Source organism: Ambystoma mexicanum, chromosome 1q (genome assembly GCF_040938575.1).
Source record: "Ambystoma mexicanum isolate Mex_15411 chromosome 1q, UKY_AmexF1_1, whole genome shotgun sequence".
Lineage (NCBI taxonomy): Eukaryota > Metazoa > Chordata > Amphibia > Caudata > Ambystomatidae > Ambystoma > Ambystoma mexicanum.
The window spans coordinates 907429754-907453707 of NC_090922.1; the positions used below are offsets into that span (position 1 = coordinate 907429754).

The window sequence follows — 23954 nt, forward strand, 5'->3', positions numbered from 1 at the left end:
CCTTCCCACCGTTGCCGCTGCTGCTGTGACTTATCAGTCAACTCAGATGGTCCCAGTGCAAGATGATCCTCGTCGCACCGGCGTGGCCGAGGCAGATTTGGTTCCTGGAACTTCTGGAGATGTCAGCGTCCCACCCAGTCAAACTTCCGACGGATGCTGATCTTCTCGCCAGGGAAGGAGGCGCCATCCTACATCACGACCCAGGATCGCTGAACTTGCAGGCCTGGCTCCTGCAGCACGAGTTTGAAGGGTACGATATCGCACGGAGGTGCTTGCAAAAGCCAGGGCGTCCTCAACTCTTAGGTGCTATGGACATAAATGGAAGAGATTCTCTGTCTGGTGCCATGCACAGAAGATCAACCCTCTGCGGATTACGGCCCCTGAAGTGCTGCCGTAATTGCTGTCGCTGGCCAAGGCAGGGCTGGCTCATGCCTCCATTAAAATCCATCTGGCGGCTATCTCCCGCTACACCAGAACTCAGGGGCGTTTGTCGCTGTGGTCTCATCGCCTGGCAAAAGAGTTCATGAAAGGACTATTCCGCTTGTTCCCGCCGGTGAAGGCTCCGGCCCCGTCGTGGGAGCTCAACGTGGTGCTGACCAGGCTCATGGGTCCGCCGTTCGAGCCGCTGCATTCGGCACCGTTGAAGTTCCTATCGTGGAAGGCAGCGTTTCTTGTGGCCATCATCTCCGCACGATGAGTGGGAGAGATCCAGGCCCTCTCCTGTAAACCTCCATATCTGACATTCCACGAGACAAGGGCAGTGCTGAGGACGTACCCCTCCTTCATGCCCAGGGTGCCGTTGGACTTCCATCTCAACGAGCCCTTGGTGTTACCTGTTTTCTTCCTGTCGTCTTTGTCGCCGGCTGAGAGGACTTTGCACTCGCTGGATGTGACTAGAGCGCTGAAGTTCTACGTGGACAGCACAAAGAGTTTTCAGAAGACATCACAGCGGTTTTTGAGCTTTGGCCCTGTGAACCAAGGGAAGGCCCTGTCGAAGGCTTCCATTTCCAGAAGGCTTTCCGGCTGCATCATGCACTGTCACCGGTTGGCAAACCGACCGTTGCCCGGCCGTGCGAGAGCCCATTAAACCAGAGCGATCGCTGCTACTACGGCGTTCCTGTCTGGTGTACCCCTGCAGGGCTGCTACGTGGAGGTCGACAGACACCTTCACGAGATTCTACTGCATCGACTGGGATTCCAGGGAGGAGCCCAGAGTCGGCCAGACAGTGCTGCGCAACCTGTTCGCTTGAAGGTAAGCCTGGTGAGGAGGTAAGAGATGCTTAATGTTGAGTTGTTGAAATGCTTAATGTTGAGCCTTGCTACCTCCCGTGGTTGTGCATGTGTATACTGCTATGTATTCTTGTATTCATGAGCATGTGAATCCATGCCAAACACCATGCTGGAGAAGGAACAAGTTACTTACCTGTAACTGTTGTTCTCCAGCATGGGTCTGGCATGGATTCACATGCAAACCCTCCCTCCAGCCCCTTGGCGGCTCTTCTCTTGGTCATACTGCCACTTTACGCGCTACCAAATCTGAAGATGGCTGCCAGAGGAGGGGCTTAGGTAGAGGGCAGTCATTGGCTGGGGGCGGTATGACCCAGAGACCAGTGATTGGTTATTAGTAGAAAGACAGTTCAGAAACGAAACTGATACTGATTTTTTGCTTTACCGAGGATTCCCAGCCTGACGACAGGGAATATTCATGAGCATGTGAATCCATGCCAGACTCATGCTGGAGAGCAACAGTTACAGGTAAGTAACTTGTTCCATTCTTCTCAACATCTTAATCACCAGAAGTTGCTTCAGTGCCTTAACAAGGCGGAATCACAGGCATTACGCTTAAATGGTTCTCCTTTCTGTCGGAACGGGTTCAAACGGTTTCTAACCCCCTCCCCCCATTTGCATCCCTACCTACTGTATTGATATGTGGATTCTCCCAGTTGTCTGCCCTGTCCCCGCTGCTTTTTTATCTTTATATGTAGGTTCTGCCTAACTTGGCGCCAGCTACGAAGTTCATTTTTCCTCCTTTGCAGACGATACCTAGATTCTGTTTAGTCTTAACTCGCCTTCCACTGATCTACCAAATAAGCAGAAAAACTGTCTTGGGTGACTGGATGGCTAAACATTGGCTGAAGTTAAACTGGGACAAAACGGAGGTACCCTTATTTGGCTCCAATGTGAATGGTCACCTATGGACTAGTGCTTACTGGCCCTCTTCTTTTGGTCCATGCCCCGAACCTTCTCCCGTGGTAAAAGGTCTCGGAATTAAACTCATGTCCACTGGATCCCGGGAAGCTCAGGTCTCTGCGGTCTGCCAGATGGGCTTTATAAAACTCAAGGTTTTAAAAAAGTTCTCCCCCTTCTTCCGGCCACCCTGAGCTCAAAAGTGGTCACAGCCTCTATTATGACCTCCTTACATTTTTGTGACGCTATCTACCGTGAACAACCTTAGAGGCTTCTCGAACGCCTCCAAATTCTCCAGAACGCTGCAGCACGTCTTGCTCGTGGAGCCACTAGACTTGCACACTCTCGAGAACTGCTGCACCAACTACATTGGATCCCTATCACAAGTCAAGTCAAGTTTAAGGTTCCCTGCATGGTTCATCGTGCTATCAGTGGAGTTGGAGCTGAATTTGTACACTCCAAGATTCAGCCCTATATCCCCAGTCGGCCACTGCGCTCAACGAACATGTGCCTGCTACGTGTTCCTGGGGTTTCTCGGGCCAGAGCTGGTGGTAAATATTATTTCGGTTCTCGCCCCCATGCTCTGGAACTCCTTACCTCCTGACCTCTGTAAGCCTCTAGAGTTCTTTCCATTACATAAGGCTTTAAAAACCCATTTGTTTTCAGCCTAACCCTCTTTAGCTTCTCTCTCACTCATAGCGCCTCAATACCTTCGGGTCTTTGTGTGCACTATAAATATCCCAGACAATAGAATACAATACTATGAAAAACCTGCTAACCAGCATAAAACTGGTACCTTAGGGGTTCGGGAAGTAAATGTAACAACCTCTAATTTTTATGATTCTGCCTTATATAGAGGACATAAACTCATGGGTAAATAACAAGCTCTTTTTACAACCTCCCCTAAAATTAACAACTCTCAGTCCACAGAATTGTTCAAGTTAACTACATGTAAAAACACCAAAAACATGATGGACTTCCAAACCCATAATGCCTCTGGTACTGGGACGAGGAAGATGAGCTCAGAGTTGATGAGGATCAAAGATATCATGAATCTTAAAAGTAGAAGTAGTAGAAGAAGCTGAAGCAGTGCCAGAGGTGGTAGCAGAACTGAATGCAGGAGTCACTGTGGAGGCAGAGGAAGCACCAGCTGAGGCTGACACAGGAGAAGTTGCGTGGCAATGTAGAGCAAGAGCACCTGGAAGCGACCTTGGGGAAAGCTACACCGTGTGGGAGACGAGCTTCCAACATGCTGTGACCCGCTCCAGTAAAACCTCCTCACATAAGATACTGGTGTGGAGAATCTTGGAACAAAAATTACCACTTAACACAATTGTAGATGTAGGAGTTTTTATTCTGGCAGGGGAGTACACCAGGAAAGGGACCCGCAGTAGTTAGTCCTGGCAGGCGAGAGTGCCTGGAAAGAAGATTATTTGATGTTTTGTGACTGTGGTGAAAGGTGTGTTGAAAAGAACCTGGTAATTCTATCACCTTTCTTGATGAAATGTTGCATTGATGAAATTACTTGTTATGCTAGCCTGACAAATGTGTTTCCTTTGAAGAAGAAGTGTGATGTGCTAATAATTACTTGGCCTCTTTTGAAGAGAACAATTGCCTTGGTTTATGAACTTCTGTTTCGAGGGAGAGACATTTACTTTGCCAACCAAGAGCCTGTGGAAAATAACAGTTGTTTTGAGTATTTGTGAAAGAGATATTGGCCCTCATTACAACCCCGGCGCTAAACCATGGCGCTATTGGCACCATGGTTGGTGCCAGTGTTGTAACGAGTCCGCCATGGTGAAATGGGGAAATACCGCCCCATTCCAAGGTTGGCGGGGCGGTATTTCCCCATTGCACCATGGCCCTTCCCCATTCCCATTTTCGCCCCATAGGGCTCAATGGGGCTGGGGAAGACGCTAAGTACGGTACTGCAAATTGCGGCACCGTAATTAGCACCGAGGTCCCTTTGCGGCACCCTACTTTAACAGCTGGTAAAACCAGCCGTTAAGGTCGGGCCCCGCAAAGGGACCTCGTAATCAGGCGTTAAGGTTTTAACGGCGCCGACACCTTTTACGGCGCCGTTAAACTCTTAACGCAGGGTCGTAATGACCCCCATTGTCTTGCCAAGTGGAAGGAGCCAGTGAATGGAAAATACTTTTTGTGTTACGTAGAATGGATCTTCGTTGTTGGACCGAACTCTGTTGAATTCGAAATTTCATCAAGGTATTCCTGAATTGATCCAGGGTAAGCTAGTCCAGCCCTGGTCACAAGGAGTACTTTCTAAAGCCTTGGAGTTTGAATTGGTATATTATTTTGTGGAACTAAAAACAGCCAGATATTCCTTGAATAATTTTGTTGTGCCTATTAGTGTGAGGGTCGGATACCTTTTGGACATTAGGTTATTTTTTCTTTAGTTTTAGTTTGCCAGACAGGGCCATCCTTGTTAGGTTAGGGAAAGGTAGGCATTTATTTCTCCACTTTTTATTTAATAAAATGGCAACTTTTGAGAAAACTTTACCTTTGTGTCTATCTCGCATTTCTGACCCCTCACAGTTCTCTCTTTATACTTTTCTTGTGTAACGTTATTAGTTACTTTTCCCAGGGTCTTTGATCACATTGCTTAGCTGTCCCTTGGTATTGTCCCATGGTGTACCTCTCAGACTTTGGTCCACACTGAGCTTTTTTCTTCTCTTTTATACTTTTCTTGTGTAATGTTATTACTTTCCCCTTTTCCCAGGGTAGTTCATCACATTGCTTTTCATTAGCCTTGTTTAGCTTGTCAATGGTTCCTTTTCTAGTATTATCACAATCCTAGTGTTTGTTTCAAAATAAATTATATTTCATATTCGTCACTGGGACGAGTTGCTTGTTTGGTATAACGATTCCCATTTGGCTTCTCAATGTCACAGGTGTCCCGCACTGCTTTCTCTGATGAGTTTGAAACTTGCGAGCTTCTGGGTTTGCATCCTACCCAGGTAGGACGTAGCAGGGGAGTTCCCCAAGCCTACGTATGTGATTGTCCCTCTTTGCTTCTCTCTGCCGTCTCACAGAGGACTCCTTAATCAACCTTCTCGCCTCAGTAGATTGGTCACTTTTATTTAAAAGGGTATGCTTGTCTCCCATAAGATAATAGCATCAGTTAGTTGCTTTTTCATCCAGTTCTGGATACTTTATATCTTCTGGTTCTTTTGAACATCCCATGGAGGCCACAATATGTCCAGCCTAAGGGAGTTCCTTACGGGAATGGTAGTCCTTGTCCCCAAAGGGGGAGTCTCACCCGCTGAGGTCCCACTTGCCTCTACCCCTAGGAAGGGTATTGTGAGTGGACTCACTTTGCTAGCCTCACAGGAAGCCCCCCCCTTGGGGAGAAGGGATGAATTATCTCGATTCATCATGTTTAGTTCCATTTCCTTAAGTCTATGCTCCTCCTTTCCAAGCCAACAAATGCCGATTTATTCATATCTATATTAATATCTATAAACCACCGAAATTAAATTGTCAGTTTTTGAGTATATCAAGGGAAATGATAGATGTCTCAATCAATAGAATGTAGATTAATTTAGTGATCGTGGGTGATCTTAATGTTACGCTGGGACCACGGCTGCTAACGGACAGGGAGTTGATGACACTTGAAGAGTCATGTTGAGTCCCTGCAAGAGACTCTTAAACTCAAAATACGATTCTTGATGGCTTTTGGGCACATTTATGAGGGTGTTTGCCTTGTTGAAGTTAAATGGAAGGTGTTTAGGTGGTGTCCAAGGTAGGAGTACATTTTAAGAGGGAGGAGACCCATTCAATTTTTTCTGTGTTGCAGATCACAAAGAGAGAGATCATCTCTCGCTGGAAATATCCATTGGATATTCTAGTTACCATCATAAAAACTCAACTCAAGGGATGGTTCAGTTCTGTTGAAGCTCGAAAAGGAAGTCCTCTGAAAACATTTGTACTATCAAAGAATAAATGACGTGCTCTTCAGAATGTTAAATCCAATGAGCCCTTGCAAGATAGTATCGCCCACTTCAAGACACAACTTGAACCAATGTGTGACATTGCAAGTAGCAAGCAGCCATATTTGCCACATGTAGCCCAGCCCATAAAGCAAGACGCTCTGTGCTTTGAAAAAGAATGCAGAGCGGCAAAAAATAAATTGATCAGTACCATTAATTGCTATGCTTGCATTGTGGGGCAGATGCTAAGAGGGAGAAAGGAAGAACACACTATGAAACAGTGGAAACTTTTGGAGAGAGCAGTGTTAGGCAGAATCGCATGCAGTACCCTTTGGGAACACTACATGCAATTAGGACTACAAGTGTAAGCACAATTTCACCTTTGGTACAAGCCTGTACTACACAGTAAATCTGGGAAATGTAGTCCGCTCATAGGCAAAACAGAATTTCCGTTGCCTGAGATTCCACGGGAGCCGCCAACCCTGCAGATGTATGGGCCGCAGACGTTGGTGTGTCGGGACCTTGGCAGATCATGCCCATATTCAAAAAAAGCTATTCTGTTGATCCTCCCTGTTACAGTCCAATGTGTCTTCTAGACAATTCATGCAAGATCTTTTCTAAATGCCTGTTAAGAGTGGGTCCCCTGCAATAACATTGTGAAACATAGGTTTAGTACAGTGGACCACTGTTTTACCCTAAATACCACCATTGAGAAGTTTTGCAAGGTCAGGGGAGGGTAAGCATTTGTGACTCTTTTAAATATAGCAAAAGCCTTCTATTTAATCAACTGAAATATTCTGTCATTAGCTACATTCAAACAGTGTCCCTTAGGGCCTTTTAAATATTGTCCATTTGTGTTATGAAGACCCTTTGGCACCGTTTTGCACCACAGGACAGGGCATGTATGCCTCATTTTTCCCAGGTAATAAACTGGTGAAACAGGGCGCCTGCTAGCCCCGCTTTAATGTATCCCTTTTCTGTCAGATTTCAGGAAAGTCCATCCACTGCTCTTGAAGTGATCTCCTTACAGTGTTCTTCATGCAGATGGGACAGCCATCTTGGATTTAACCCTGGTGGGATTATAACAGTTGTTACTATACGCAAATGATTATTTTAGGAACCATAGATTAAAATTAAATCTAAAACAAAATTCCTGGTATTTGGGGGAAAAGAGGAAACCCTACAAGTGTTGCCTCAATTCAACCAACATAGAAGTAGTAGGATTGTATGCTTATTTGGGCTTACTTTTTGCAAGGAGCGATGAATGGTCTTGCCATATTAAATAGTTAGTAGAGGCGGCCTGCCTGAGAATTAAATGACTTTTAAGGTTTTAGTTTAAGTTTGGGGGACTAAGATTGGACATATGTCTTGCAGTATACAAGTCAATGGTCTGCTCATTAATCCTCTATGGCAGTGAAATCTGCGGATATCCATAATATGATGCACTAGAGGTGGTCCAAAATATATTTTTTGCACCAAATAAAGGGCCTCCAACGAGGCCAACGAACAATAAGAACTGAATTGGGGGCATTGGCATCGTCCCAATCGAGATTTCTAACAGATTTTTTGAAAGTGCATTTGAGCTACTCCTCCAGTTCCAATGTGCATGCCGGAGTATCAAAAATGATGGCCTCTACGGGCATCGACAAGTTTAAGTGGTACAATTCCGGCATTAAAATGTGGTCTGCGTGGTGTAGCTGATAGTGATCTAACACTTTTGGCACACCAAGTACCCGCAAAAAACATTCAAGCAAACGGAGCCCAGATGGGGAGAGATCTGGATATTCAAAATATTCAATAACCGACCTCTGTAAAAAATGTATTCAAATGTAGGTGTATGTCCACTTCAGTAAGGGCAAATGTGCTGAATTAGCACCGCAAACTGTAGAAAACGTCTGTTACTTGCTAAATGAAATGTAATTCCCCTTAATAAACGCACAAGGTGGGGAGATGTTATTTCTAAATGTGCGTGTAATACTGGTAGTGGCTAAGACTTGATGCATTTTTTTTAATATCCCCAACACTTTTTACCTGCACGCAAGTTTTGGCTAAGACCTTCTTTTACAACAAAGGGAATACGAACTAGTAGGACAGCCATGTTTCACTTCATTAACTGCGATGATCAGGACAGTCTGAGTACGCAAGAGCTGCCCTTCCTCTGCGCTATGGTATTGTATGAATTCTACTGAAACAGGACGGTCATTTGTTGGACCTGTTTTAATAACTAATGTCTATTTGAAGGGGTCCACTTTTTAGACGTTTAAAGTATTATGTATTCATTGGAGAAAGTATGTGTTGTATTTTATTTTGTTGATGGAGAAATCCGATTAAAATGAACTCCATTAAATAAACGGGGGGAGTGGTACGTTTATAGCCATACCAAATCAACTTAGTCACGCATATATTGTGGCGTATAATTGGCAGTTTTTAAAAGTCAATGGGCCCCATCACGAGTCCGGCGGTAACCCTTAAATGCGGCGGTAGCGCTATTACCGCTGCATTTTAGGGTCCGCCAGATCATGGCCTTGGCCGATGGAAATCCATGGATTTTTTGCGCTATTACCGCCGGCGGGAAATCTGCCGGCGGTAATAGTGCAAAAATTCCCCATCGGGCCCAATGGGGAATGAGGGATTCCTGAATGGGCTCAATGGGGAATGGGAAATAACCACCGTGCCAATCCTGTGATCCGGCGCTAATAGCGCCGGGGGGGTTGGCGGTAGCCCAACTCGTGATGAGGCCCAATATTTCCTCTGCAGCTTTATGGCATGTCAATAAAGGTTCAGTGATCTGTGGCCTGGCTCAAGAACAGCGTTTCCAACAAGTTGAGGTGGAAGAGCTACTGTCTGTGACTAATTAGCCACCATAAAGAGAGTATATATAGGGCCTCATCACGAGTTGGGCTGTATTCCCGGCTGTAATACCGCTGACTGTAATAGCCCTAGCACCGACCGGTCCGATGGTATTACCAACGGATCACGGGTTGGGCCTTAACAGTAAATCCTCATTCCTGATTGGGTCCATTGGATCCAATGGGGAATTTTCTGTGCTAATACTGCGGGCTAATACAGCCGGCTGTAATATTGCCGAAAACAGGGATTTTCACCTCCAGAAAAAAGATGGAGGTAAAACAGCCAATTTAGCGCTCAACTCGTGATAGGGCCAACTCTTAAATGCAGCAGTAATACCGTTACCACCGCATTTAAGTGCTACAGCCCAACTCGTGATGAAGCCCATAATGTATTATGTGCGGTGTTATAGCGAATTTTGTAATGAAATACAAAATTAATATTCTTTCTCTAATGTTTCATTGCATGAACAAACTACTAGACGCTTCTTGTGAAACGCCGCTCACAAATGTTAGCCCTCTGTTTAGACCATACCAAAATAACCAGTTTTCTTTGCTGGAAGTTAGCCAACCAGACAGATTGGTAGAAACACATCTGCCCCAGGAATCCTGCCTAGCACCTCACCGACAAATCAGGATAATAATGTTGATGCCTGCAAGTACGTGTAGATCAATGAATAGCATATACACAGTATAGTAACCCATCTGTTGCATGTTGTCCCCTTAAATACAGCTTTGTTCAGAATGGCTCCACGTTTGTGAAGCACCTGTCCATGGGCTCAGTGCAGATGTGTGGAGTGGGAAGATTCCCCTCTCTGCCGCCCCTCTCTCCATCGCTCCAGAACGTCCCTCAAAGGATAAATGAGGTCACCAAAGAGAAGGAACAGTACTGTGTTTCTTTGGCTGCTGGTAAGTTCGCACATTTTTATAACACTGTTACTTTAGTGAGGTAAGGCTTTTCATGCCTGACCTAGACCTTACATTGATGTACACAATGCTGGACAGGCTAATAGAATTACAAGGCCTGTTTTTTCTTGATAGTTCCACACGAATAATGCAGTTGCTACATTAATCCACCAGAGGTCATGAGAGCCTTGTATGTTTGCATTTTTGCTTACTAGGAATAGAAAGGACATGTGCAAGAGTGTTGTATTTCATGTTTCCTTGTCAGTTTATGTAAAGTGATCTTAAACATTTGAATGTGTTTATTATGATTTCTTGCTTTGATTACCCTTTTAAAAACGTGTAACTAAAATGTAACATTATAATTTCTCTCAGGCTCCTAGACCTGCATTGTTGTTCACTGCTCTGCCAAAGGTCATTGGTTTACATTGGCCCTCATTACAACCCCGGCGCTAAACCATGGCGCTATTAGCACCATGGTTGGTGCCGGTGTTGTAACGAGTCCGCCATGGTGGAATGAGGAAATACCTCCTCATTCCAAGGTTGGGGGGGGGCGGTATTTCCCCATTTCACCATGGCCCTTCCCCATTCCCCTTTTCGCCCCATAGGGCTCAATGGGACTGGGGAAGGCGCTAAGTACGGTACCGCAAATTGCGGTACCGTAATTAGCACCAAGGTCCGTTTGTTGCACCCTACTTTAACAGCTGGTAAAACCAGCTGTTAAGGTCGGGTCCCGCGAAGGGACCTCGTAATCAGGCGTTAAGGGTTTAAAGGCGCCAACACCTTTTACGGTGCTGTTAAACCCTTAACGCCAGGGTCGTAATGACCCCCATTGTCTCAGCTATCCTCACTTAAGTCAGTATGAGGCTCCGCTGATATGGAGTTCTTTTAGGGACTCGATTCTCAGTAAGACATTAGAGCCAGTAAATAAGGTTTCAGTTTGGTATTAAAAAATAAATCATGCAGGGAAAAAGACAAGCATGCCTCCAAATCTAGCTGTGGCCCCTGTACGCTTTCACTTACCCTTGAAGGGTTCCCACCTCCCTATCCCAGGCTTCCTTACTCTCAAAAGATCTTGACAAAATAATGCTTCACTACAGCCAGCCTACCTCTACTATTTTGCTGTCCCTCCTATAGAGGAGCCTAAAGGCATAGCCTTATCTATCCATCTGCTCAGGGTCTTCCTAAGTTACCTAATCGGGTATCGTCTGATTGTACTCCTGTATCTAGTTTCTGGTGACAGTCTTTCACTTTTTCACCTCCCTTAGTCCAAACACTCCCTTTCTCCTTGCAGTTTTCATTTCTCTACTCTTCACCGCCCTCCTGATATCTCCCTTCTCTTTCTTTATCCGCCTTTCACTCTGCCGTTCTACTCTCCTTGTCCAGGTTTTATCGCTTCTCTTACTTCACCTGTCTCCACCACCCTCTTGATCTTATCTGCCTCCCTCTCCTCGTCTACCTCTAAACGCTCCCAGCTCCACACCCATCTATCTTTCCTGATCTTATCCCCCCTCTCCGTCTCTCTTTCTCTCTCACAAGTTCTAAACCACTTCCATCCCCCCTTCTCTCTCCCCTAATCTCCTTCATAAAGTATGCTCACTCTTACCCAACAATTTGTACCACTTTCTTGTTGGATTTATTATGATTTAAAGTTTTTATTTTGCTAAAGTACAACCTCTGATTTATCTAACACTAGTACACAATCCCACCCCACAATTTGGGACAAGACGTAGGCTGTTTGGAATTAGATATTTTACTTAATTTGAATGAAAGATTGAAACACAGCAATGCACCATTTTAGCATTTTGCGCTCTGATTCAGCGAGACTCGACCTTCCATGTTATTCTTCCTACACTCTCAATCCCAATAACGTACCTTCTCTCTCTCCAAAAACACCAAACGTCTCTTCCAAGTCCTCTTCTACCTGCTGCACACTCCTCTCTGGTGCCTTGGTCTTCCTTCCCCTTCTCTGGCCTACCCGAACAGCACTCATTGCAGACTGCTCTGATGCTTTTTATAGCCATGCGCTTCTTGCGTAGAAGGCTCTCTTTGCTCTCATTGACCACCTGTGTCAGCTTCTACTGTGTGCCAAATTCTAGCTAAGCTAATCACAACTCCTCCCATTTCTTCCCCTTGTGGGCTGGGATTTTCCAAGGAAGCCTTCATAAGGACCCTTAGCCCCACCACTCTTCCAGTCTCCGTTTTCCCCCAGCCAACCGTGTGGTCACTGCAGTCGCTTGTTTGCTGGCTCTCTCCTACATCAAGCAAGTTAATGTCCACAAAGGCTTTGGGGAGGGTTCCCTGGTGTCCCATGGGGCTATGTGGCTCTCTCCATGTTCCAGCCCTCCCCCAGCTGCTCCTCTGTAGCATTCTTGGTCAGTCTGTAGTGGGTGTTTGGTCGCCCATTTGGCTCCTGAATTGGGAGCCTGTCGCATTCTAATTTGGGTAACCAGTTTGTCCTTCAGCATGGTGTCTGGCATAGATTCACATGCTCATGAACATTCCCGGTCGTCACTAAAAGAAAACCACTGTTTCACTTCAAAACTGTATTTCTCCTCTTAACAAATCACTGTCCTCTGTGTCACACTTCCCCCATCCAATGACGTTCCTCTCCCTAAGCTCCAGCCCTCGTGGCCATCCTCAGATTTTCACTGCACGCGTCAGTGTTGTGAGTCATCAAGTTGCTCTCAAAGCAATGTCTTTGCCATTTCGAATTCTTTGCCATAAACATTTTGACTGATTTTTGCTTTTTTCGTCGTTGACGAAGGACAGACCGTCAGCGAGGATCAGCTACCGGCGAAGATCTTCAATCTCTGTTGGATTGTCATCGAAGTTTCGAGAAGGGCCGCCTTTGGGCCTACTTCAAGCCTTTCAACTATGTCTGATGAGAAGAAGGAAGGCAGAAGCCTCTTCAATCTCTGCCCAATTTGTGGATTAAGAAACGTATTCGTGGAAGATCAGCATCATAAATGGTTACATTGCCTACATCCGGATGACGATGAGGAGGGATGCGAGGTGTGCAGTGGTTTCTCGAAGAAAAAAAAGAAGGACTGCTACAGCAGACTGTCAGCGAGGCTCAAGTCAAACAAGGCCACTGACTCAGCCTCCGGGCAGGGACAGGCCTCACCTAGGACCGGCCGGTCCGAGGAGCGGACTTCCTCAGGGAGGAGGCTAAGATCCTTTGAGGAAGCCCCACTTGCTGGGGTCCAAGAGAAGGCCCAGCTTGCGACGCCAGCTCTGCTTGGTTCGCTGCTGATGCGGTTCCCAAGTCGGGCAGAAGGTATTCGCCATCACCATCAGCCTCGACGGTGAGCCTGCCGACGAAAGCAACCTCTTCTAACAAAAAGTCACCAACCCCCTCTAAACTCTGTGTCAGCGGATAAACCGACAAGGGACAAGTCTGGGGAGGACTCGCCAAAAACTAACTAAGACCTTGCAACCTGCCAGGTCAACTGAGTCAGCGGTAGAGCAGTCAACAAAAGCTTTGACGGCACCTAGTCAACGAAGTCAGCGACGTCTACCATGACAGCGTTGAAGGAGAGTGGGTATGCGAAGGAAGTGTCTGCCACAACCATCCCTCAGGTGTCCTTGCCTCCGAGGTGGATACGGCTGCAGAGACAGCCACAAAGACAGCGGCCGTTCAGGGTTTGGGGAAAGACGCTGCAACTCCATTGACCTAACAACCTCCTGAGAGACAGAGGCCCCCCACCCCCCGGTGGAACCTCTACAGTATGTGCACCCACAGGCTGCTCCAGATAGAGCAGAGCATATTTACTCAAGTTCCGACGAGGGGGGCGATAATCTGCCCTATGATTACTACACAGATCACGAAGGGGGAGGATCTTGGGGCGGTGGTCTTCTACTTGCAAGAGGAGACGCATCAGTCCAGACCCTACGCCGCTGGCTCCTTTCACCCATAGACCAAGTGACGTGTTGCTGGATAACGACTCTGCACACATTGGTCATGGAAATCCAGAAGAGGATGTCCCCGGCACGGGAGCCCACAACTCCAAGGGACCCTCATTAGCCTCTGAGGTTCAGCCCGCCCCAGCCGAAGATAAAGACTAAAGAGGGTGCTGGTCCCTGGAGTCATCCAACCCCCTCCACCACCACCACCTCACTGCGACACAACCCCACCCGGAGCCCCGACTCCGCACACGGGCACGGCACGGCTACTACAGCTACAGGCACCGACGAGGACGATGACTTTGTCCCGGCTGATGGAGAAACACCACACCCCAAAGGGCCTCGCCACCGGACGAAGTTGGATCCTTTCATTGCATGATGTCAGGTGCCTCTGATGAAGAATCCAAGTACGGGCCGCCCACATGTGACAGAGTGGAGAAAAAGTACAAGGTACCGGATTCAGCGCCTAGGGGCTTAATGTCTCAGCCCTCATCCGACTCAGTGGTCTTGGCCGCAGTATTCTGTGAATCCATCATCAGCAGCCATGGTAACTCCGGACCGGGAGGGGAAGTGTCACATCTCCCATCGTACACCCTGCTAATCACTCCACGGGTGCACGAATTAGCCCACCTTCAGTCTGTCTCCACCCACCAGGGCATGCAATACTCGCACACAGAAACAACGACCTCTCACCAGACATGATAGAGCGCTGTGTGGCAAACCGGTAGTATTCCGACCTTCCCTCCGTTGGCAGCTGAAATGGAGACTCCCGTTTGCTTGGAACAGTCGACATCGTTCATGGAGATCCATGCGTCACGTGATGGGACCAGCACAACAACCTGGTATCACGTGACAACAACCCCTCACGCTTCCCACGCTCTGTGTTTTCACATCACGTGATTACATCTAGCAGTTTAAATGCGTTGGAAGACATGGAAGCGGTGCTACACAGCTGATTTTTCAGGACTGTTTGGCGCTTTGTTCGTTTTTGGATTCTTGATTCTATGACATGGACTGCTACACGGATTGTTGCGCCTTTGCCCTGATTCTTGACCACGGACTGCTACACGGATTTGCTTTGTCTTTGCCCTGCATTCCATTGCCTTGGACATCGTTTGTTGACTATTCTGGTACCCGACCTCGGATTTCTGCATATCGGACTGTCTAACGGATCATTCTTTGCTTGGAACTCTCGGCTCTTGGTCTTCTACTGGCGTTTACCTGGTTGTGCACTCTGGACTTCCACGAACTACGTTTTTTGTGTGCACTTCATATTGCTTCAGGTGTTCATCGCATAACACTCACTGGAACCTGCCTCACGGTTGCTGTCCCTTTCCCTGGCCCCTGCTGTCATCACATTTGGGCGGTACTTCCATTCCGTTTAGGTAAGCGGTGCTCCAATTGTTTCTTATTGTATCTATCTGCCAAATTGCATGTCTTGAATAATTACTCATTGCCTTACAGCGCTCAAGACGTCGTCCTGCTAGTTCCTGGTTCCAGATCTGGCGGCTCACTACACACCTCTGGCCTCAAAGATTGCACAGGCATTGGTTATTTTACTCGGGGACGGAGGTATTTTTTAATCGACACGACCATCAAGATCAGAACAGACTGTGAAGCCTTCCTGGTCGTCTTGATTATGGATCCCTCCGCCGGGGACCCTGTGACCGCTCTAATGCAGGCTGTTACGGCTCTTAGGACCGACATGGCCGCCGCCACGACCGCTATCCACCATCGTCTCGATGCCTTGCAAAGCTCACGCCATCCTTTGCCCGCTGATGCCGAATTTGGAGACTCCGATCCCCAAGCCCAGTCCGCTCCTACTCCATCCACAGCACCCACTCCAGTGTTACTTCCAACTTCATTCCCCCTTGCTGCTCCAGAACGTTATCAGGGCGATCCCCGGAAATACCGCACGCTCATAAACCAGTGCAAACTTCACTTTTTATGTAGACCCCAGGCTTTTCCCGACTCTGTCACTAAGGCCGCTTTTCTTCTGTCTCATTTATCCGGTGTGGCGGCCACCTGGGCAAACCCATTATTGGAGAATGATCATCCTGCTTTATATGATTTTGATCTTCTAGTAACAGAGATGGCAAAGGTATTCGATACCAGGTACAAGGCCCAATCTCGAGACCTGGAACTCTTAGATCTCACACAGGTAGGCAAACACTGATCGAATACATCACCCGATTTAACCAACTTGCTGCCGAAACCTCATGGCCTGAGGAGAAAAAGGCAATTGTGTTTTACAGAGGTCTACGTAATGCCATGAAAGACGCTCTCTCTGTGGTTCCAGCCCTTCCCTCAATTTTTTCAGATCTGGTCGATCTAACTCTGCAAGTGGATGCTCTTAGAACTGAGCGTAAAGCAGAAACCAATTTCTCTAACCAGTCGTCTCCAGCTTTGGCAACCACTAGTTCTGAACCCATGCAAATCGGCGGGATTCGGAGTCCTATAACTCAGGCTGAACGGGAACGTAGAAGAACAGATAATGCCTGTTTTTACTGCGGTATTAATGGGCATTATGTGAAAGAATGCCCCCGTCGACCAAAAAACAAGAATCTGGGTTTTCAGAAGGCTCGCCCTTGAGACCGGGGGTACGGGCGAGCACTTCCTTGACCCTCACTGAACCCATCTTCGGTCCTATCAGACCTAGAGTGGTCCAGGCCTTGTTAAAACCCACCAGGGAGATTACACACTCAGTACATATTGTGATCGATTCCGGGGCCACTGGCTGTTTCATTGACATTGCACTAGCTCATATCTCAATTTACCCTTGATTAAGAAAGAACATCCAGAACCAGTGCAAGCAGTTGATGGCACCTCCCTTGCTTCTGGTCCAATTAAGCATCAAACTGCTCCTCTGGAAGTGGTGATCCAGGACACCCACAAAGAAACCATGTCATTTGATCTTATCACCACTCCGCAGTTTGGTATCATTCTGGGCATCCCTTGGCTGAGATAACACAATCCGTTGATCAATTGGGGAACTGGGCAGGTTACTTTTGACTCGGATATATGCCAACATTTCTGCCTAACAGAATCCGAGGCACTTGCTTCTCCCGCCAATATTCTCGGTGCTATGGTCTCTTCCCATATAAAAAACTTAGTTCCAACTGTCACCGCGTCACATACCGTGGGGGGCTGTAATGGCTGGTATCCCCATTGAATATCATGACTACCTAACGGTTTTTGACAAGGTCACGGCAGAGTGTCTACCACCACATAGACCCTATGATTGCCCCATTGATCTTATTCCAGACGCACCGATACCAAAGGGCAGAATATACTCCTTATCACAATCAGAGGAACAGGCTTTAAAAGAATACATTCAACAAGCCTTACTGTTAGGCCATATCCGACCCTCCTGTTCTCAAGCTGCTAGCACTATCTTTTTTGTGCCGCAAAAAGGAGATCTACGCCCATGTGTCGATTATAGACGGCTGAATGCCATTAACATAAAGAACAGGTATCCCATTCCCCTCATCTCCACACTATTAGACAGGTTGACACGTGCTTCTATCTTTACCAAATTAGACCTTCGGGGGGCGTACAACCTGGTCCGCATGCGTCGTAGAGACGAGTGGAAAACAGCATTCTGTTCCTGACAAGGGTTGTTCGAGTATACTGTAATGCCCTTCGGTCTATGTAATGCCCCTGCTACGTTCCAACGTTTCATCAACGAAGTATTCACTGACATCCTTGACATATACGTAGTGGTCTATTTAGATGATATCTTGATTTTTTCATCCTCTTTGGAAGAACATATAGTCCATGTCAGATAAGTCTTATCTCGCCTCAAAAATAATTCCTTGTTTGCCAAACAGGAGAAATGTTTGTTTCATTCAAAGGAGGTGGACTTCCTGGGTTTTCATATAACACCCGGAGGCCTGTCCATGAATCTGTCAAAGGTCTGTGCTATCACAGAATGGCCAGCCCCAGTCAACCTCAAACAGCTTCAATCATTCCTTGGATTCGCTAATTTCTACCGGCGATTCATCGCTGGGTTTTCTGCCATCGTGTCTCCACTAACTGCTTTGACCAGTCCTCTTGTCCCGTTTTCTTGGACATCTGAACACCAAAAAGCCTTTGAAGCACTCAAATCCAGGTTTACCACTGCTCCTGTACTTCAACACCCTGACCCAGAACTCCCGTTTGTCTTGGAAGCAGATGCTTCCTCTTTCGCACGAGGTGCAATACTATCCCAGCCTTGTCCGGCCACGGGCCGTTTACATCCTGTAGCATATCACTTGCAGAAGTGATATGCTACAGGATTACTGAAAAAGAATTACTGGCCATAAAAGACGCACTCCAGACATAGCGACACCATCTTATAGGGGCAAAACATCAGATAGTGGTGTACACGGACCCTAAAAATCTACAAGATTTGGCTACACTTAAGTGCGTAAACAGCAGACAAGTACGCTGGCACTTGTTCTTTGCAGCATTCGATTTCATAGTGAAACACAGGCCTGGACTTATCCATGGTTAGGTGGACGCACTTTCCCGTTCTCCTGGGGGAGATCCCTTATCTCTGTTCCCTGACACATTGCTAGGTAAAGGCCATGTCATCTGTATGTGTACTCCGTCCCCTCCCATTCTATCTATCATCCGACAATGGGTCTCCCAACATCCACATGCCTTGGCGGAATGCGATATGGTTCTTCAGGAGGGATTGCCATTCATTCAAGGAAAGTTATTTCTCCCCACAAGTGATGTTCGCAATGAGGCACTTGCTTGGTCACATGATGCCGCTATCAACGGACACCCAGGACAACAACGCACCCCGGAACTATTGCAGCGTTGGTGTTGGTGGCCGTCGATGAGACGAGACGTAGAGAATTATGTAAACACCTGCTCTAATTGTGCACAATGCAAGTCACGTAGGGCCGTCCACTGAGTTTGCTCCAACCTTTACCTATTCCCCCCAGACCTTGGCATACGGTGTCTATGGACCTTATCACAGATCTACCCCGCAGACAAGGCTATGACACTATCTGGGTTGTCGTTGATTCCTATACAAAAATGGCCCGCTTTATACCTTGTACAGGTATACCTTCAGCTCCAACACTAGCCCGATTGTTTTTTAAATCAGTTTTTTGTCTCTTTGGTCTGCCACAGGTCATTGTTTCAGACCGCGGCTCGCAGTTCACATCTTGTTTTTGGCAAGCCCTTACTAAACTCCTTGGTATTGATACCTGCTTCTCCTCAGCGTATCACCCGGAAAGCGATGGGCAGACCGAGAGGGTGAATCAAGCCCTCGAACAGTACCTACGCTGCTTAACCCTCCAGTATCAAGACGCCTGGCATAAATTACTCCATCTTGCTGAATTTGCATATAATAATTTGTGGCATTCATCTACTGGCTTTTCCCCTTTCTACTCCTTGTACGGCCAACATCCACGTGCCCTTCCCTTTCCTGATTTTTCCTCTGCTACTCCTGCTGCTAATGCCTGCGCCCACAACCTGGTCACAGTTCATGCCCAGACCCTTGTCCACTTGCGTGAAGCCCAGGTGGTAATGAAGACGAAGGCGGACAGGAAGCGTGTGGCAGCCCCTGACTATCATGTGGGTGACCGCGTTTGGTTATCGACTCGCCATTTGCATATCCCTGGCTGTCGTAAATTGCTACCCCGTTTTGTTGGCCCCTACAAGATTTTCAAGATCCTGAATCCTGTGGCTTTGCGCCTTTCTATACCCTCTACTTGGCGTATTCACCTGGTATTCCACACTTCCATACTCAAGCCTTGCCCTGCTCCTACCCGTATCAGTTCTCCTCCTGCCCCTGTCTCTGTGTCCTCCCCTGATGTTTTTGAGATCAGTGCCATTCTGGGTTCCCGTTTTCACAGGGGTCGACTGCAGTATCTCGTGGACTGGTTGGGTTACGGTCCTGAGGATCGCTCTTGGGTCCCTTCCCAGGATGTCCATGCCCCACTTCTGGTTGCGCGTTTTCATCGGGATTTTCCTTCCAGCCCATGGGGTCGTGGGCCTTTGAGGCGGAGCTCTCCCACCATGCACCCTGCTACACACTCCACGGGTGCACAAATTAGCCCGCCTTCAGTCTCAGTCTCCACCCACCAGGGCATGCAATACTCATGGGCTCGCACGCAGAAACAACGACCTCTCACCAGACATGTTATAGCGCTGTGTGGCAAACTGGGAGTATTCTGACCTTCCCTCCGTTGGCAGCTGAAATGGAGACTCCCATTTGCTTGGAACAGTCGACATCGTTCACGGAGGTCCATGCGTCACGTGATGGGACCAGCACAACAACCTGGTATCACGTGACAACAACCCCTCACGCTTCCCATGCTCCGTGTTTTCACATCACGTGATTACATCTAACAGTTTAAATGCGTTGGAAGACACGGAAGTGGTGCTTCACAGCTGATTTTTCAGGACTGTTTGCCGCTTTGTTCGTTTTTGGATTCTTGATTCTACAACCACAAACTGCTACACGGATTATTTTGCCTTTAACCTGATTCTCGACCACGGACTGCTACACGGAATGTCTTTGTCTTTGCCCTGCATTCCATTGCCTTGGACATAGTTTGTTGACTATTCTGGTACCCGACCTCGGATTTCTGCATATCGGACTGTCTAACGGATCATTCTTTGCTTGGAACTCTCGGCTCTTGGTTTTCTACTGGCGTTTACCTGGTTGTGCACTCTGAACTGCCCGAACTACGTTTTTTGTGTGCACTTCATATTGCTTCAGGTGTTCATCGCATAACACTCACTGGAACCTGCCTCACGGTCCCTGTCCCTGGCCCCTGCTGTCATCACATGTGGGCGGTACTTCCGTTCCGTTTAGGTAAGCAGTGCTCCAATTGTTTCTTACTGTATCTATCTGTCACATTGCATCTCTTGAATAATTACTCATTGCCTTACTGCGCTCAAGGGGTCCTTCTGGCAGTTCCTGGTTCCAGATCTGGCGGCTCACTACACACCTGTGGCCTCAAAGATTGCACAGGCATTGGTTATTTTACTGTCTGTGTGGTACTTGGGGACGGAGGTATTTTTTTATCAGCACAACCATCAAGATCAGAACAGGAAGAAGCAGGATGAGAGGATAACTTATACAGCAGCTTCTACCATCAAGGCAGCTAACGCCCAATATGACGGGGAACTACAGTACAAGCTGGGTCTGATCCTAGATGTCCTGCCCGAGGACAAGAAGATAGAGGCATTAGAACTTTTTCAAGAAGAGGAAGTGGCCTTGGACCATACCATCACAGTGGCAGGGGTCATCACGGACACGGGTTTCTGCCAGATGGGGAACAGTGTGTCCCTTCGTTGGCAAGGTTGGTTGAAGGCAACATATTTCCGGCAGGACGTTCAGGCAAAAGTGCTGGATATGCCGTTTGACGGGGAAAACCTCTTCGGCAAGGAAGTCGACGAGTCTCTGCAAGCAATAAAGGCTGACAAGGAGATGGTGTGCTCCCTGGGAACCTTACAGCAACAACGACTGTCCTTTCGTTTATCCAGAGGAAACTCACGGCAGATCTTCCAAGGGTTATACTACCCCGTACAGGCAGCCTTTATGCTCCTCCACGCAATAAGCATTCAGGGGTTGCCCTCACGGGAGCAGAGGACAGCGCTGCCGCCACCCGCAGAACAGACCTCTGACCCCCAAGCAGGACCGAACCGGCCATGGCCACATGCCCCCACTTATGCACCCCAGTGGGAGGCCAGCTGTCAAAGTTTGTCAGCATGTGGAGAAAGATCACCATGACTGATGGGTGCTGGATGCTCTCGGACAGGGGCACACCTTGGTGTCCTCGTATTCTGCCAGTACCGCAACAAGAACAACACAGACCACAGCTTTTGCAGGAGGTGCAGGCCATGTTACAGAAAGGGACGATAGAATCCGTCCCCCAGTGTTTCCGGGGCTCCAGAGTATATTCCAGATGTTATCTGGTTCGAAAGAAGATGGGAGTTTGGAGGCCGATCCTGAATCTACATAGTCTCAACAAGTACTTAAAGTCTGAAAAGTTCTGGATGGTCATGTTGCAGCACGTGCTCGGTCAACTGGAGGAAGGGGATTTTCTGATGTTGCTGGATCTGGAGGACACCTACTTCCACTTCCCCATTCACAAGAAACACTGCAAGTTCCTACAATTCGTAGTTCAGGGTCAGTACTACCAGTTCAAGGCTCTGTTACGCTCACCTGGTATCCACAGGGACGCCACCCAGCCAAGTTACTCGCTGGTATGCTTCTCAGCTTTGCCCTGATGTGGTCGGCGGGGAAGGTTTGGCCTCAAAATACAGGAGGACTGTGTTCAAGACTGAGCAACTGGGGTAAGTATCCTCCCTCCACCCCCCGTATGATTTCAGTCCCTCTCACTCCCTCTCCTAGTGGTAGAATTAGGCGTGCTCTCCGTCCTGCCCTCTTTGCAGGGGCACGTTGTCTTTCATGGGTGAGTGCGGTCCAGTTACTTCACTGACGCCGGCCCGTTTGATATTGTTCAGGTAGGTCTTATTGCTGTTCTTTAGTTTTGTTGCTATCCTGCATGCCTTTCTTTGTTTAAAATGTCTCTTTTTTCTCCCTTAGGTATGCGGAGCTTCAGCGCGGCGAACTGGCTTGGTTGATCCCCACTGATAAATGATGGCGCATTAAGAGCGCTATGATGCGGTAAGCGCTATGCGCAGCACTGCAAAGTCTTGCCTTTGCTAACCTGTGATTTCCTTCCTTGTAGGTCACGGTGTTCTTCAGCGCGAGTGGAATGTCCGGAGTGGTGCCAGCCGAGAGGCGACCAGCCAGGTAAGCCTTTTGAGCAGTTCGTAATTTGTAAATGTCTCTACTGCTTCCTTTAATGTTGCCTCTATCTTCCTCTTTCAGGTCGTTCTGTCCGGGAGGCGTGCAGATTCGAGGAAGCTGTTCTCAGTAGCTGCGAGTGTTTAAAGATGAAGACTGCAGGTAAGATGCTGTTGCTAATGATGTTCCTTTTGTCTCCTTGCAGGTTCTGCTTCTCCGAGGTTCGAGGGAATAGCTGGACACGGTGAGCTTCACGTTGCAAGCTGCAAAGTAACGCGAAGCGTGTTGTTTTGCTTGGGTGTGGTTTAAATAGCCCCAACAAAATAGTCCAGGTAAAGCAGTCCCTAGGCTACCACACCCAAAACACTAGACCGCATAGCTTGGTTCTAAGGAACCAAGCTATGAGGATGCCTCCATGTTGGCTGACCATACAATAAAGTAGTTCCCAAGCACATTGTTTTTCATGGTGTATGAGCCTGGCGCCATAGGCGCCAGGACTGGCTCCATGAGGGCTTTTGAAGAGGATGCCAGGCTCTAGAGGCCTGAGTCCTGACTCCACCTGCCTGGCCAATGGGTTTGCCAGAGGGGGTTTTGGGCGAGGGTTGTGACGGGCTCTGCCCTTCGGCCTGAAGGCAGCCCGAGGGTCTTCACGAAGTGCATGGTCCCGGTGGTGGTACAGCTTCATCGACAAGGCATCCACGTATACCCTTATTTGGACGACTGGCTGGTGTGATCCCGCTCACGCACTCTGGCAAGCGAGCACACATCGAGAACCGTACCATGTTCTACATCCGGAAGCAAGTGGGGACCCACTCTCTGGCACACTCCAGCAAAGCCCAATTCGGCAGGGCATGTTCCTCGTCCCTTTTCACCTGGTGGACATCCAGAACACCATTGCAGACTCGCTCAGCAGTGAGTTACGTACAGGCCACGAATGGGAGTTTTGCCAGGACCAGCGACGAATGCCAAGTGCCAGAAGTTCACCAGCCGGATCCCACAGCTGAGGAGCATGAGGGTCGCTTTCTCGTTCCTGTGGGAGGGACGTTTCCTGCACGCTTTGCCTCCACTTTCATTCATGCTACATGTGATCAACACACTCAGACAATGCCACTGCAAGATAATACCCGTCGCCCCAATGAGGCAGAGGCAGATATAGTATCCGGTCCTGCTCTGTCTGTCAGTGGCCCCTTCAGGCTACCGCTGTTCCCGGACCTTCTCACCAGAGAGGGGGGACGATTATGCACCACGACTGGGTCGCTGAACCTGAGGACATGGCACCTGCAGCCCTAGAGTTTGTAGGTTATGCTTTACCAACGGAATGTAAGGATATCCTGGCCAGAGCCTCGCCAATGTTGACATGCTACAGCCATAAATGGAAGCGTTTCTCCGTGTGGTGCCGGACTC

General features: G+C 48.0%; 1 protein-coding gene across 3 annotated transcripts in view; it reads left to right on the forward strand.

Annotated features, from left to right (window-relative positions):
• AGL (amylo-alpha-1,6-glucosidase and 4-alpha-glucanotransferase) overlaps window positions 1-23954 on the forward strand; it is a 973499-nt gene that overhangs the window by 712950 nt on the left and 236595 nt on the right. For all 3 annotated transcript variants that reach the window (XM_069641544.1, XM_069641542.1, XM_069641543.1), the window contains exon 24: window positions 9714-9889. In XM_069641544.1, the coding sequence (XP_069497645.1) occupies window positions 9714-9889 (176 nt within the window). The remainder of the gene's footprint in view (window positions 1-9713; window positions 9890-23954) is intronic.